This window comes from Dioscorea cayenensis, chromosome 19 (genome assembly GCF_009730915.1).
Source record: "Dioscorea cayenensis subsp. rotundata cultivar TDr96_F1 chromosome 19, TDr96_F1_v2_PseudoChromosome.rev07_lg8_w22 25.fasta, whole genome shotgun sequence".
NCBI lineage: Eukaryota > Viridiplantae > Streptophyta > Magnoliopsida > Dioscoreales > Dioscoreaceae > Dioscorea > Dioscorea cayenensis.
This window is the reverse complement of record NC_052489.1, coordinates 5,081,932-5,094,476: the sequence shown is the minus strand read 5'-3', so window position 1 is coordinate 5,094,476 and position 12,545 is coordinate 5,081,932. Positions and strand designations below refer to the sequence as shown.

Genomic DNA, 12,545 nt, shown 5'->3' with positions numbered 1-12,545 from the left:
TGAACCATTTTTTTGATATTTTAAATTGGGTAAAAATAACATTCACACTCAGTAATAATTCTTTTGCTTGATATGTCAAACTAATCAATTAATTTTTATTTTAAATTTGTTCTTATGTCTTGATATCAAATTCTTAATCAAAAGGGAAGTAGGAAGACTTTGTATTTTGTGGCTTATTTATTTTAATTTATAAATTGATTTATTCTAAATTTATAGAAAAATCATTACATAGTATATATTATTAAAAAATAGTTCCTCACAAAAATACTCCTAAAAACTTTTCATTTAAGAAAAAAAAAAAAACTATTATACATCATAATGTTTTAAAATTTTTGAATATAAATAATAAATAAAGAGTGAAAATTATCTTTGTTAGAAGGAGGGGGTGGCTAGTAATTTTGTACAAATGAGGGGGTGAAATGAAACTACGCCCTTTCCCAGGGGGCGGCAAGTAAAAACTCTCTAATCGTTCTCTGGTTCTCCGCGGCTAGGGTTTCGTTTCATCTCCCTCGGTCACTCTCTCGCACGATCGCATTCTCTCAAGCTTGCTTCCGAGGATGGCGAGGCACCGGAGCCGGAGTCGGAGCTACAGCCCACGGCGATACAGCCGAAGCCCTCCCCGCCGCAAGCGCTATGACGACCCTCGCGACCGCTATCGTGGTGGCGGAGCTCGTGGCTACCGCGATCGGCGTCCTTCCGCCCCTTCCGGTCTCCTTATCCGCAATATCTCCCTCGACGCCAGGTTGCCCCTCTTCGCTTCTCATCTCTTTGTCCATGCTTTCTGGTTTCGTTTAGGGTTTTGGTTTCTCTCTGGTTCGTATCCTGATTCCTCTATTGCGCAGTTCCCGATTTGGGGTCTTTTATTTGATTTTAGTAACCTGCTTGGATGTCATGCCTCCTTTTTCCTCACGCCCATGATTACCAGGACATTCGAATTACATTTATTGGCATGAATAAACCCTAGATTGAAATAGGAGGAATTTGTACACGGCATAGGGTTCTTTTTTTGTCTTGTCTTAGTGCTGGAGGAATAGGTATTTGGTACGAGTTCTTCAACGCTCATTTGCTTCACCTATTGACATTTATGTTGCTTGAATTTCCTTATCATCATCTGCCATTGATTTATTAAAACAAGGATTAATTAACATTGTGACAAGATGAGATTTTGATATTGTTTATTGCTTAGGTCTTGATTTGTTGATGTGAAATTCCACTGGTTGCAGCATCTCACCTTAATGATCACCGTGCATCCGACCTACTGATAAAGAATGATAATTTTTTTTTTAATGGTCACATGATATTCTTTTTATGTTTGCTTTGTATGTGTCTACATTCAAGGGCAACACATTGATTGCTTGTAGGTTGTGTGCATTGTATTACTCTGCCTTTGTTACTAATGTTTCATAGCCTGGCCTCTGATAGCTTGCTCAGATATTTCCACTTACTTTTCTGTTGTTTATATGTTTGTAGGCCTGAGGATCTTAGGATCCCATTCGAGCGTTTTGGCCCAGTAAAGGATGTGTATCTTCCAAAGAATTACTACACCGGGTACCTTTAATGTCAACAATCATTTTATAAAATTTGTTTGCGTTATATACACTTATTCAATTTTTGAACTCAAATGTTTTATTTTTCACAATATTTGTTAATATCTTTGTGCATTAGTTTTTGTCAAAGTAAAGAGCATGGAAACATTGGTAGGCACTGTCTTGTCTTTATAATTTTTCTGGGACTTAAAAGTTCTCAAGTCTTGAAAGAATGTGAAGTATGCCAAATATGGTGATCCATTCCAACTTTTTTTTTTCCAAGCATTTCTGTTAAATTATCACAGATTAATTTGATATCTTGATCTGAAACAGTTTCTTTGTTTCTCATTTGATTGATGATCAGAACATATTTGATGGAAGGTAGAATGTTCAGTGCCAACAGATATATATATATATATATATATATATATGAGTTTTGATGTCTCCTGGAGCATCATAGTGTAGTTCATCCAGTAATCCATTTTGATTTTTATCTGTCTATTTCAGCGAACTGTTTCCAGTAGTTTTCTATTCTTGTTTTGGTCAGAAAGACAAGCACTAGTAAAGTAGCGAGCCTAGTTGCATACTTGCATATGAGTTTGGAGTTGGGGACTTTTGTTTCTTTTGCTAGCTTTAATGTGAGCTCACCTTGTCTCAGTTGATTTGCTCCTTGTTGAAATGTTGCTTTCCCTTTTCTTATTTGCTAAAGGTGAAGATAGAAATTCAGCATATTGCCGTTATTTTTCTTTGCTAAACAACCCCCCTGATAACAGTCATACAATGTACATATCGAACTGATGTTGTGTGAAAAGCATCGGAAAACTGGAAAGCATATAGCATAAATTTCACTTCACATTAGATTGGATGGATGAATTTTCCATCTTCACACATTATATCTGGTTCTGATGTAATCAGTTATATATTGACATGTCTTCTGGTTTTATTTGACTTATGAAATGGGAAGGAATGGCTGATTTTGCACCCTATCTCGACGCGCTTGCTAGTTTTATACTTCTGAGCTTTAAAGTTGCCAGCATGCTGGTCTTGCCTCTTGTAGGGAACCGCGAGGCTTTGGTTTTGTGAAATTCCGTAATCCTGAAGATGCTGCTGAGGCCAAGCAACAAATGAACCATCAAATCATTGGTGGGCGTGAAATATCAATTGTCTTTGCTGAGGAAAATAGAAAGACTCCCCAGGAGATGCGTGTGAATGCAAGAATTAGGTATGAACCAAAATCTAATTTTCCAGGAGATTGCATCTTTTCCTGATATGATCATTGTGGCACAATGAAAGATATATTATTGTGTTGGCCATTTTTTGCTTAATATTTGGTTGTTTGCTTGCACCAGTGGGAGATACAATGGGGGAGGCCATAGAAGACGATCTCTGTCACGATCTCCAAGACGCCGTTATAGATGTTAGTTCTTTTCCCTCTTGATTATGTTCTTCCTCTGATTTTATTTGATTATGTATTTTGTTTGCCTTTTGTAGCTTTGAGTTATTTAATTTTTTTCTTCTGTCCTTCTCAGCCTATTCGCGCTCGCCAACTCCTGAGAGGCACCACTCGAGGTCTGTGGTTTTGATTTGTTCAATTTATACATTTTACTTCAAAACCATAATGGTTTTCAAGCTGTGCGGTCATTAGCCTTCTTGAACTTAGAAAAAAAGTGGTAGATCAATTTGTTGTGGTGAGGCATGATCTTGCTTATGCCCATAACTTCTCAGCCTGCTTGACCAATTTGATTAACAACCATATATTGGAAGTGATCCACATTAATATCAGTTCTGTCAACCAAATCATTGGGAATTGATGAGGCATTTAGTCTCGAATTGATATTCCAGGAGTTCAAGGAGGTTTGGTGCTAAAAATAACTGATTTTTCCACATTTCCCAAGGTGTGTAAATGATAGTTTTCTGTTTGTTCCATTTAATGACATGATATTAACTCAAGGATTGTCTGTTATACCTGCTGTTTTGTTTGGTCTGATTGAGTTTTGGTATTTATTTATTTTTGAATGATTTGAGCTTAGTGAAATACATATCTTTCTTTTCAGTATGATTTATAAGACTAGCATAAACTTCACATGTTGATTATATTTTGTTGCTTCATTCTTTTCTTATTTGAGGAGGTTATAAAAGTTTATACTTTTTTTGTTATTTTTCAACTTTATTTTGTTAGAATTCTCAGCTTATCATGCAAATCTTGTGTGGTTGTGCTTCATGTGCTTTTTAGTTTTTGTTGTATATTATCCAATTCTGTCGAGTGTTTGGTATTATTCTTTTGTTTTATGCTTGCATATTGCATACATGAACTTTGCAAACGTTTTATACAGTTGATGAACTCTTCTATATACTTGTAGAGTTCAAAAGAATGTGCTTGTTCATTACTTGTGTGATGCCATGAAATTGTTTTAGTCAGTGTACTCTTGAATGGGGTGAATTGTGGGGCCATAGATACCATGCTAATTGATGTTAATCTGTTTTTTATTTGATTGCGTGGAATACTGATGGCACTCTCTCCTCTAGAACCACACTCCTATTTGTAACACCAGGCTAGTTTGATTTCCAAACCAAGTATATTAAGTTGTACATTATAATGTTATTCTGTATTTCATACAGCTTTTAGCATCCAATTTTTATAAGCAAGAAGGGCATCAATTATAACACATTTTTATTATAATTGGATTCATTTATATTTTGGTAGGATTTTGATTATTTTTTTTTTCTTAATATATATATATATATCTCTATATAGATATTTACTTTTTATTTTCCACTTGGACTGAACTTTGGGCCGGTAAGCTTGTTGGTGCCCTATTCTTGCTAGCGTTTGGTCGCCATGCTCCAATGGATTTGAATAACGTGGCGGTGTTGCTCATGCAGATATTTAAAGTGAAAGTGGTACTAAAGAATCAATGGGTTATTAAAGACTATAAGAGAAAAAGGATGCAAAAGTCCTTGACTACTTGCTTACCCATTTTCAAAGCTATTCAAGAGAAGTGTTCATTAAGTACATCTTCACCCACAGTAACCAAAGATAGCATGGTTTGTGTGGCAAATCGTTATAGACTATTTTCTCTTTTACTTTGTGCATACAAATTAATGTGTTGGTTTTGTATACTATTCAGTTAAGAAAGAATCTAGAGCATTTAATTGCCAAAAGAGAAAGTATCATGATCTTCAAAGATGGGGAGTCCATTGAAAGGCTTCAGGATAGAGATAGAGAGCTTACCCTCAATGGTGCTTATACTTTTGTTCAAAGTAGAGTTAATTTTGGTCTAAGAAAGAGGAGGCAAAGTGTGGTGATGCTAGCCGATGCTGTCCAACCAGCTACACCACTTTAAAGCTTAAGTCAAACATGTTTGGACCAAAGTTACATAATTTTGTTGACAAATCTGTGGGACAAGGCAGGTAAAAATTGTGTTACAGTACTCATAGATTTGGGCTGGAGATATTTGAGGAATATAGAGATCACATTTTACCTGATCAGCATACAATCATGTGTTATGTATTGTTATGTTAAGATGCAGATGTTCTCTTTTCTGTTTTTTCATATTTGCTAAGATAATTATTGATTGCAGGTTTTTTTTTTTTTAAAATTTGCCAGACAGCCTAATGCTTGAAAGAGCTATTAAATTATTAATTGATCTGTATCATGTTTCTCCACTGACTCTTGTTTACTCTGCTTAACAAAATGCAGAGAGAGGGAGAAGGGTGCTCATGATGATTATGACTCTCCTCCAAGATCTGTCACTCCATCACCTCGGGACGACAGGGATTACAGGTCGCACAGGCAATCCCCTAGTCCTGATCAGAGTGGCCGGAGCCCATCCAGATCACGTTCTTACAGGTAAACGCAACGCCTCTCCCTTTTGTATAGCCTTTGTTGGGATTATTTTTTTTGTTTAATCACTTTATTGTTACCCTGCAGCCCCCGCTGATGATGTTAACAAGAAACTCAGGTGGCATCAGATTGAGTCCTGTGCTGGAAATGCCTAGTTTTTGAGCTCCCTCCCTCCCTCCCCCCCTTTAGCTTCAGTAGATTGGTCGTGTACCTTCTTGACCATGAATTGTGTGACACTAGTCTAGATTCTAGTTCTGGCTTCTGAAAATATTTGATGCACTTGTTTCTGAGGAAAATGTTCTTGATGTGTGTGGCTTGTGCTATCTACATTCTATCCATCTTTCAGGTACTTTTCCAGAGCTTGATGATGGTGTATTGTATCATCAGTAAACTGTAATTGGTGCTGCCCTTTTTAAGGTCTTTCTCTCATTTACAGTGCATGTTTTTAATCATCATGAACTTATAAGATGGATTGCATTGGACAATCCTATTATAAAGTTCATGATAGAGATAATTTTGATCAGGCTCATAGCCTAATTTTACCAATCTGAGTGAAGAAGTTAATAAGATTTGGATGTACATGTATTATAATTTAGTTTTGGAGATTCATGTGAGGAATTTGGAGTTAGAAAGTTTATATAAATAGAAAGGAATGTGATTTATATAGGCTTTGGTCGGATGGTTGCACTTACCTACCATCCATGAAGGTAGTGTGCTTTATTTGGTTTGCTTTGACCAGCGGGGTTGGATGGGCAATGGTGGCTAACTTATTACTTATTTATTTATTTATTTTTTTTTTTTTTGGGATAAGTCTGGCATGTCGAACTAAATTCTTTGTAGATAGTTTTATGTGATTATTATCATTATTATTATTTTGAAGACTATTTGAAAATTTGTTTACCTGAAGTAATAAATAAATGCTTACAGTACAATTTTTTTTTTTATTAGGTTTGAAACAACATAATTTCAAATTTTCATGCAATTCATTTTATTCCAGATTGTTCATCCAGGTTCTTATCAGAATGAGTTTAATTTCACATCAAAAGTCATACATAAAAATAACATTCCAAATATATCCCACAAAGGCACAAACGACCTAAATAAACAACATTGACCCAAACTCTGATTAATGGACCCGAATCCGCTTTCTTCTTTACCCGGATCCGATTAGCATCTGCTCCCTCTACCGTAACGCTTGGGGTTAGACTATGTATATAGATCCCATCTCTCTCTCCATCTCTTTCTCCTCCATTGAGTCATTGACCACTTCGAGAGCGAGCTCATGGAGGTGCAGTGGGTGCTGGTCGTCCATGGAGTTGTGACGGCGATGGTTGTGCTCTCGTTTCTCTGCGGCCAATGGCCCATCTTTCGCGGCACCTTCATCGAAAAGATCAACTATTTCATCACCTTTGGCGCCTACGACTATTTCCTGTGAGTCCCGCTCATCATCGAGATGAATTCTTATCTTTCTCTTTTGATTCTCTATTTCCATTTCTATTGTTTGATTATATCTGGATCAAAGCCTTATTTTCTGGTCTTTTTTTTAAGGTGATTTCTGCTCTCTGAGTACTAATCCTGCATCCGTTGTTCTAGGCTTTTGTTCAATTCTTGTGATTTCATATTTGCAGCTCTTATTTTTTGGGTTTTGTAGAGTTGTAGATAAGAGTTTGTATGAGTTAAATATCATTACTTGCAGATTGCCATAGAATCATCACGCGCGTTTCTATTAACTCTGTTTCGAACTTTAACTTGTCTTCTCATCCAATGCTCTGGATGATGAATATGCATTTTGCTTTAATTAACTGTTATGCTTGTTTTTGGCTAGTTTGTCTTTAATTGATATCATTTTGCTTCTGCAGTCGTTTTGTGGCAGTTATTTGTGGTTCTCGAGCAAGAGATGCTATCCTTACTATTGAGCATTACTGCTGCGACCGGCCAAATCCAATTTTGCAGGTTTATGCTTTATTTTGATTTGAGACTTTTGTGTTATATCATTAGAATTGTAGTGAGAAGCTCTGATCAATGTAACTAATCTGTTAAGTTGCATAGTTGTAGTCATACATGGTAAAACAATATCTATTGGTTCAGTTTCATGGTTCCTTTATCAGCTATCTGATTTTTAATAGTGGAGTTATGACTGGGTATACAGAAAGTTCATTTAGTGTGGACCAGCTGCTTCTTATTTAGAATCTTCATTAGTAAAGGAATGAGTGCATGAAGTATCTAAATCTGAGAGATGAGTCGAACTCATCTATTTTTTGACTGGTTAGAATGACAAGTACATGCCCATGACACTTTAAATATTGAGAATTAGTCAGAGAATTAGATGATTGAATTTATTTCTCTTGCCTTAGTATGATCATTGACATGACTACTCTTTATTGCAGATGCTTTATCTGGCCATAATTGGGATAACATATTTTTTTGTTATCAAATCATCCTTCAGATATTTTCCTGGTTATTATGTTAGCGAGTTTCACAAGTAAGAGATTTTTTCTTAAAGAAAAACTGCTAATTTTCCTCCTATGCTGTTTAATTCTGTATCTTTTTCACTCTATAGCTTCAGGATGCCATTGGTTATTTACACAGCCATCATACTTCCTTAATTTCATTGTTATAGTTCCTCAAGCGAATGAGGTTTTGCAGGTACGCCAGCATGTTGGCTGTTGGTGTGGGTGTTTTACTTTTTCTGCTAACCAGTTTCTCTGATCCTGGAACTGTGAAAGCAGACAATGTGCCTCAGTATCTTGCTGCTTATCCATATGATGAAGTGATATATTCAGAGAAAGAATGCTCAACCTGCAAAATCCCAAAGTAAGTCATTACTTTTTTGTTGTGTTGCATTTTCTGTTAAAAACTGGTCTGTGCTTGGTATTCTCTAACAAGAGTTGCATTACAATACAGACCTGCTAGATCTAAGCACTGTGGCATTTGTGGCCGGTGTGTTGCACGATTTGATCACCACTGTGGATGGATGGTACAAGTTCATTTCTAATTGGTCCATCTGCATTGGCTTCTTCCATTAGTATTTGAGACACTTATGTGTGCTATTCTGGTGTTTGGTTCCATAAATTCTACAGAATAATTGCATTGGTGAAAAGAACACCCGGTATTTCATGGCTTTTCTTCTCTGGTGAGCATTTTCAATTGTCTCAAGGTTGATTTAATTCATGAAATTCCTTATTTGTATTTGATGATTGTTGCATGGTATTTTAGTGCATACACCCTTTCTAGGTTCTATATGTTCTATTTTAGTTTGGTCACTTATCATAGCCTCACCATGGAAATTGCTGCAATATGTTTTGATGTAGTATTACTCTAAACAGTACGTGACATACTTGATCCTATCTAATTTTGTCTGGTAGGCATTTCTTGTTGTGCTTATATGGAACAATTATACTCGGTCTGATTGTTGTTGGCCAAATGAAAGAACGAAGGATCGTATACATTTTGACTGGTAACTTGATTTACATTCAATTAACACGTCTTCTATTGTCGATTGCCTGCCACTAGAGTAATATTTTTTCTGTTCCTTCTTCTGCAGTTTATTATGGTGTTGAAAATTCATACTCTGGATTATTTCCTCATGTCGTTCAGGTAAAAACAAAAGAGAATCTTATCTAGTTTATTTCTTATTTATTAAGCTCAATACTAAGTTACCGTCGAAACTTTGCAGTGGCTTCTGGGTTCCCATAACACACAAGTACTTCTAATCGTGTTCCTATTCTTAGTCACATTGCTATTGGCTGGATTCTTTGCGTACCACACCCATCTTTGCATGACCAATACAACAACAAACGAAGTAACTCCCCAATTTTTCCATCACAAAGTCTGAAACTTGCTGTACTTTTTTTTAAAAAAAATAATTTTAATAAATTCTTCGGACACCGCAGACATTCAAATGGCAAGACTATATCAGCTGGAAGAAGAAGATAAATGAAGCCAAAGCCAGTGCTGCAGCCTTGAAGGCAAGTTTACAATCAATGAATGGCGAAGGGAAGGCCATTAAGCACAGCAAATGGCGGGCTTTCTTTCGCAAATCTCCCCTGCAGTATGAAGAGGAGGTCATTAAGAACAACATATATGATCAAGGAATCATCAAGAATCTACTTGAGATTCTCTTTCCCTTGTCGGAAAGAAGTTCATTTCATCATCAAAAGTACACATGAAGACTACATTCACACAATTTACTCGAATTAGTCCGATCACGTATTGTTTTTAGCAATGTGCCGTGCGAACCATGGGATCAAGATCCCGTCTTCAATTCATCCTCGAACTACCAGTTCATTGTTTCCTAGGATTGAATGTGATTTGCCGCATGTATGTAAATACACATATAGTAATATTGCCGTGAGGATTCATTCTTACAAAAGAGAAACACAATTTGTGACAGTGATTTGATGTTCATTTTATTTTAGCTTTGTGGTTGTATATGACAGTGCAAGTAGTGGTGGCAAATTGTGTAAGTAGTGATTTGCCAACGACCTTCGGGTCTATTGATATACGGGTCACCGATAGAGCTCTCAACGAGTGGTGAGAGTTCGATTCTCGGCTGAGAGCACATTTCTGAGAGTTGTGAATAGTGGTTGTGTACAGGTAGTTCTAGCACCCACGTGAGCGCGGCCCCGTCCCCATTTGTTCCACTAAGACTTGTGCACATCCCTGGGGTCTCTAGTGAGTTTGCCCCGCTCCTCCTCCCAAAAAAAAAAAAATGTTTGGGATTTGCATAATCTTGCCTTGTGTTTATTTGTGATTTGTAATGGTTGCATACTTGCATGGCCTTTTTGTTATCCAACTCTTTTAAATATTTATATTTTTATTATTTAATTATATTGATTAAAAATGTTTATTCATGTTTGGTTGTCTAAATAATAGTCTATTTGTGTCATGTCCACTTGGGACTAATTAAATTATGTACTAATAACCATTTTTAATGATCACTAAGCATTCTTCTTGGCTTCGCATCGGAGTTTTTAAAATTTTGTTTAAAATTTTGTAAAGAGTTTGGGGGCAATATATAAAATAATATAATTAAACGACTCCTATCATAAAAACTATTTTATATGTTGGATTTCAAAGGTCTTATAAATATTTATTACATAAATAATTAATTGTAATTAATATTTTTTAATTATTAATATTATAAGTAATATAAAGAAAATTTTAAATATCATCAAAAAAATTAAAATTATTCCTTAAAATGGTCTAATAGTATGTTTAGATTTAGTTAGGAAGAAGGTGACGAGGTTAATGAGCATAGAGTTATTTTAAATTTTTATTTTAATGTTTTATAATTAAAAAAAGTGGAAATTGCCAAAAAAACCCTTTAAGTTTGTAAAATTGCCAAAAACACCCCGTTAGTTTTGCAATCCCCAAAATCCCCCTCCTTTTAAACTCTATGTTTTTTCAAAAGCCCAAACCCTCAGAATCGGATGTGAGCGGAGTGAGTTTCAAATTTTTGGACGAAAATGCCCTTGCATGGGGGAGCCGTGGCTGCAGCCTATCTCGGCGATCTGAGAGGAAGTGGGGCGGTTTTCCGTAGGGGTAACCCCGAGAGGCAATTTATGGAGCCAGCTTTGATTGCTTTTTTTCTCAACTCACGCCTTCGCCTTTTCCATTTCAAGTCGTCTCCGAAGTTGTCTCTACTGCGAAGCCTCCGTAATCGGCATTTCATCGCCTTTTTCCCTTTCCACCCCAGTATCTCGAAGGAGAAGTCCCCCTGCTGAACTAGTTGGCATTTCATCGGTTTGAAATCTAAGGTATTGAGTATGGTTTTATGTTAGCTGCTCACTGAAAGAAAGATTTTTTTCGGTTTTGTTTTTGTGCTCTGCTTTTTGTTGGAAGATATCAAGTCTGCAGGGGATTTCTACGGGGTTTTGTTAGTCCGCAGGAGATTTCTCACTGGGGTTTTTGTTTTGTTTTGCATTTTCGTATGTATACACCATCGAATTAGTTTTTTCGATTGTTATGATTTGTGTAATATTTATAATGTACATTTCCGCTTCGTTTGATATGGTTGCGCTTTTTTACAAACGAGGTTGACGCTTAAGAAATGAGATGTTACAGCTTAACATTTGTTGTCTCTGCTTTAAGTATTATCGTCTCGTTTAACAAAATGGGTCTATGTTTAACATTTTATATCTCCTGCTTTAATAACCGAGAGTTCTACCGCTTAAAACCTTATATTTCCGCTTAAACTTTTGTCAATCATCGCATGTTGAATGTGTTGTTATTATCGCGAGAGCTTTGTGATTACGGGCGGTCAACCTAGTTAATGGCCGATGCTATTTGACACCCGGTGAGTGGAGACTTTAGTGCAATTGAAAAAAATAACATGACCCCTCGACCTATCGGGAGATTATTCGACTGACACCGTTTGCGCTTCATCGAGTCGAAGCTATATACCAAGAGAGGACCCTTCTTGATTCTCTTTTGCAAAGGTACGATGGTCGCATCAATAAATTCGAGGATCGGGAAAGCCTCGCTGAGTTTGGATCTCAAGATGTGGCCCTCGTGCTTGGTCTGCAAGGCGATGGCGGCGTAGTGGTCTTCGTAAGAAGAAAACCGGTCGGCGTCAAGGGCGGTATCTATCAAAGACTCACGAGAGCACGAGAGACTCCATCAAGAGCACTCTGTTGCAACTTGTTCGACGGAGGGAGAAGAAGATAATTTCGTCAAACTCCCCGATGGTGTACCTCGTAGGGGACGATCCTCTTCCCAAATACATCATGCTTGGTTCGAACCGGATCGCTGATTACGTCGATGATCTACCGACCATGGGGCGATACGACGTGGGCGCAGGCGACGCACAAGTGGCTTATGGAGGATATTCCACGAGCGACCGCCCGAGTCGCAAGATAGATGCGCCGGGAAGAAGACCAACACGAGTACATTAAGGGTTGCTCGGTCGCGCTTAACGCCTCGGTTTTACTGAAATGGACCGAACGGGAAGAAAGTCCGCTTGACAAGATCCCAAGGATGCTCGTGCTACGGTGAAAAGTACTTCACGGAAGCAGTGACCTGTGAGAAACGGAGCTTGTCATCGCTGATGGAAAAGAGGTAATAAATCATGGACAATGTTTAAAATAAGTCTTTAACGCTTAAACATTTTATTTAGCGCTTAACTTTAGTATTTCACCGCTTTAACTCTTTATTCATACTCGGTTTAAATTTTT

The 12,545-nt window shown here is 37.0% G+C and overlaps 2 protein-coding genes across 2 annotated transcripts; both read left to right on the top strand.

Moving 5' to 3' along the window:
- The first annotated feature begins 437 nt into the window (after positions 1 to 437).
- LOC120249732 (serine/arginine-rich SC35-like splicing factor SCL28) lies at positions 438 to 5,799 on the top strand. Its single transcript, XM_039258352.1, has 7 exons — positions 438 to 742; positions 1,471 to 1,548; positions 2,584 to 2,748; positions 2,876 to 2,943; positions 3,056 to 3,095; positions 5,227 to 5,376; positions 5,458 to 5,799. The coding sequence occupies exons 1-7, from the start codon at positions 558 to 560 to the stop codon at positions 5,465 to 5,467; spliced, it is 696 nt and encodes a 231-aa protein (XP_039114286.1). The 5' UTR covers positions 438 to 557; the 3' UTR covers positions 5,468 to 5,799.
- A 775-nt stretch (positions 5,800 to 6,574) lies between these two features.
- On the top strand, positions 6,575 to 9,762 carry LOC120283643 (probable protein S-acyltransferase 17). The gene is made up of 10 exons (XM_039290351.1): positions 6,575 to 6,801; positions 7,230 to 7,323; positions 7,758 to 7,852; positions 8,017 to 8,184; positions 8,275 to 8,347; positions 8,451 to 8,503; positions 8,736 to 8,827; positions 8,915 to 8,967; positions 9,047 to 9,172; positions 9,264 to 9,762. Exons 1-10 carry the CDS (start codon positions 6,653 to 6,655, stop codon positions 9,537 to 9,539), a joined length of 1,179 nt encoding a protein of 392 aa, XP_039146285.1. The 5' UTR covers positions 6,575 to 6,652; the 3' UTR covers positions 9,540 to 9,762.
- The last annotated feature ends 2,783 nt before the right edge of the window (positions 9,763 to 12,545 follow it).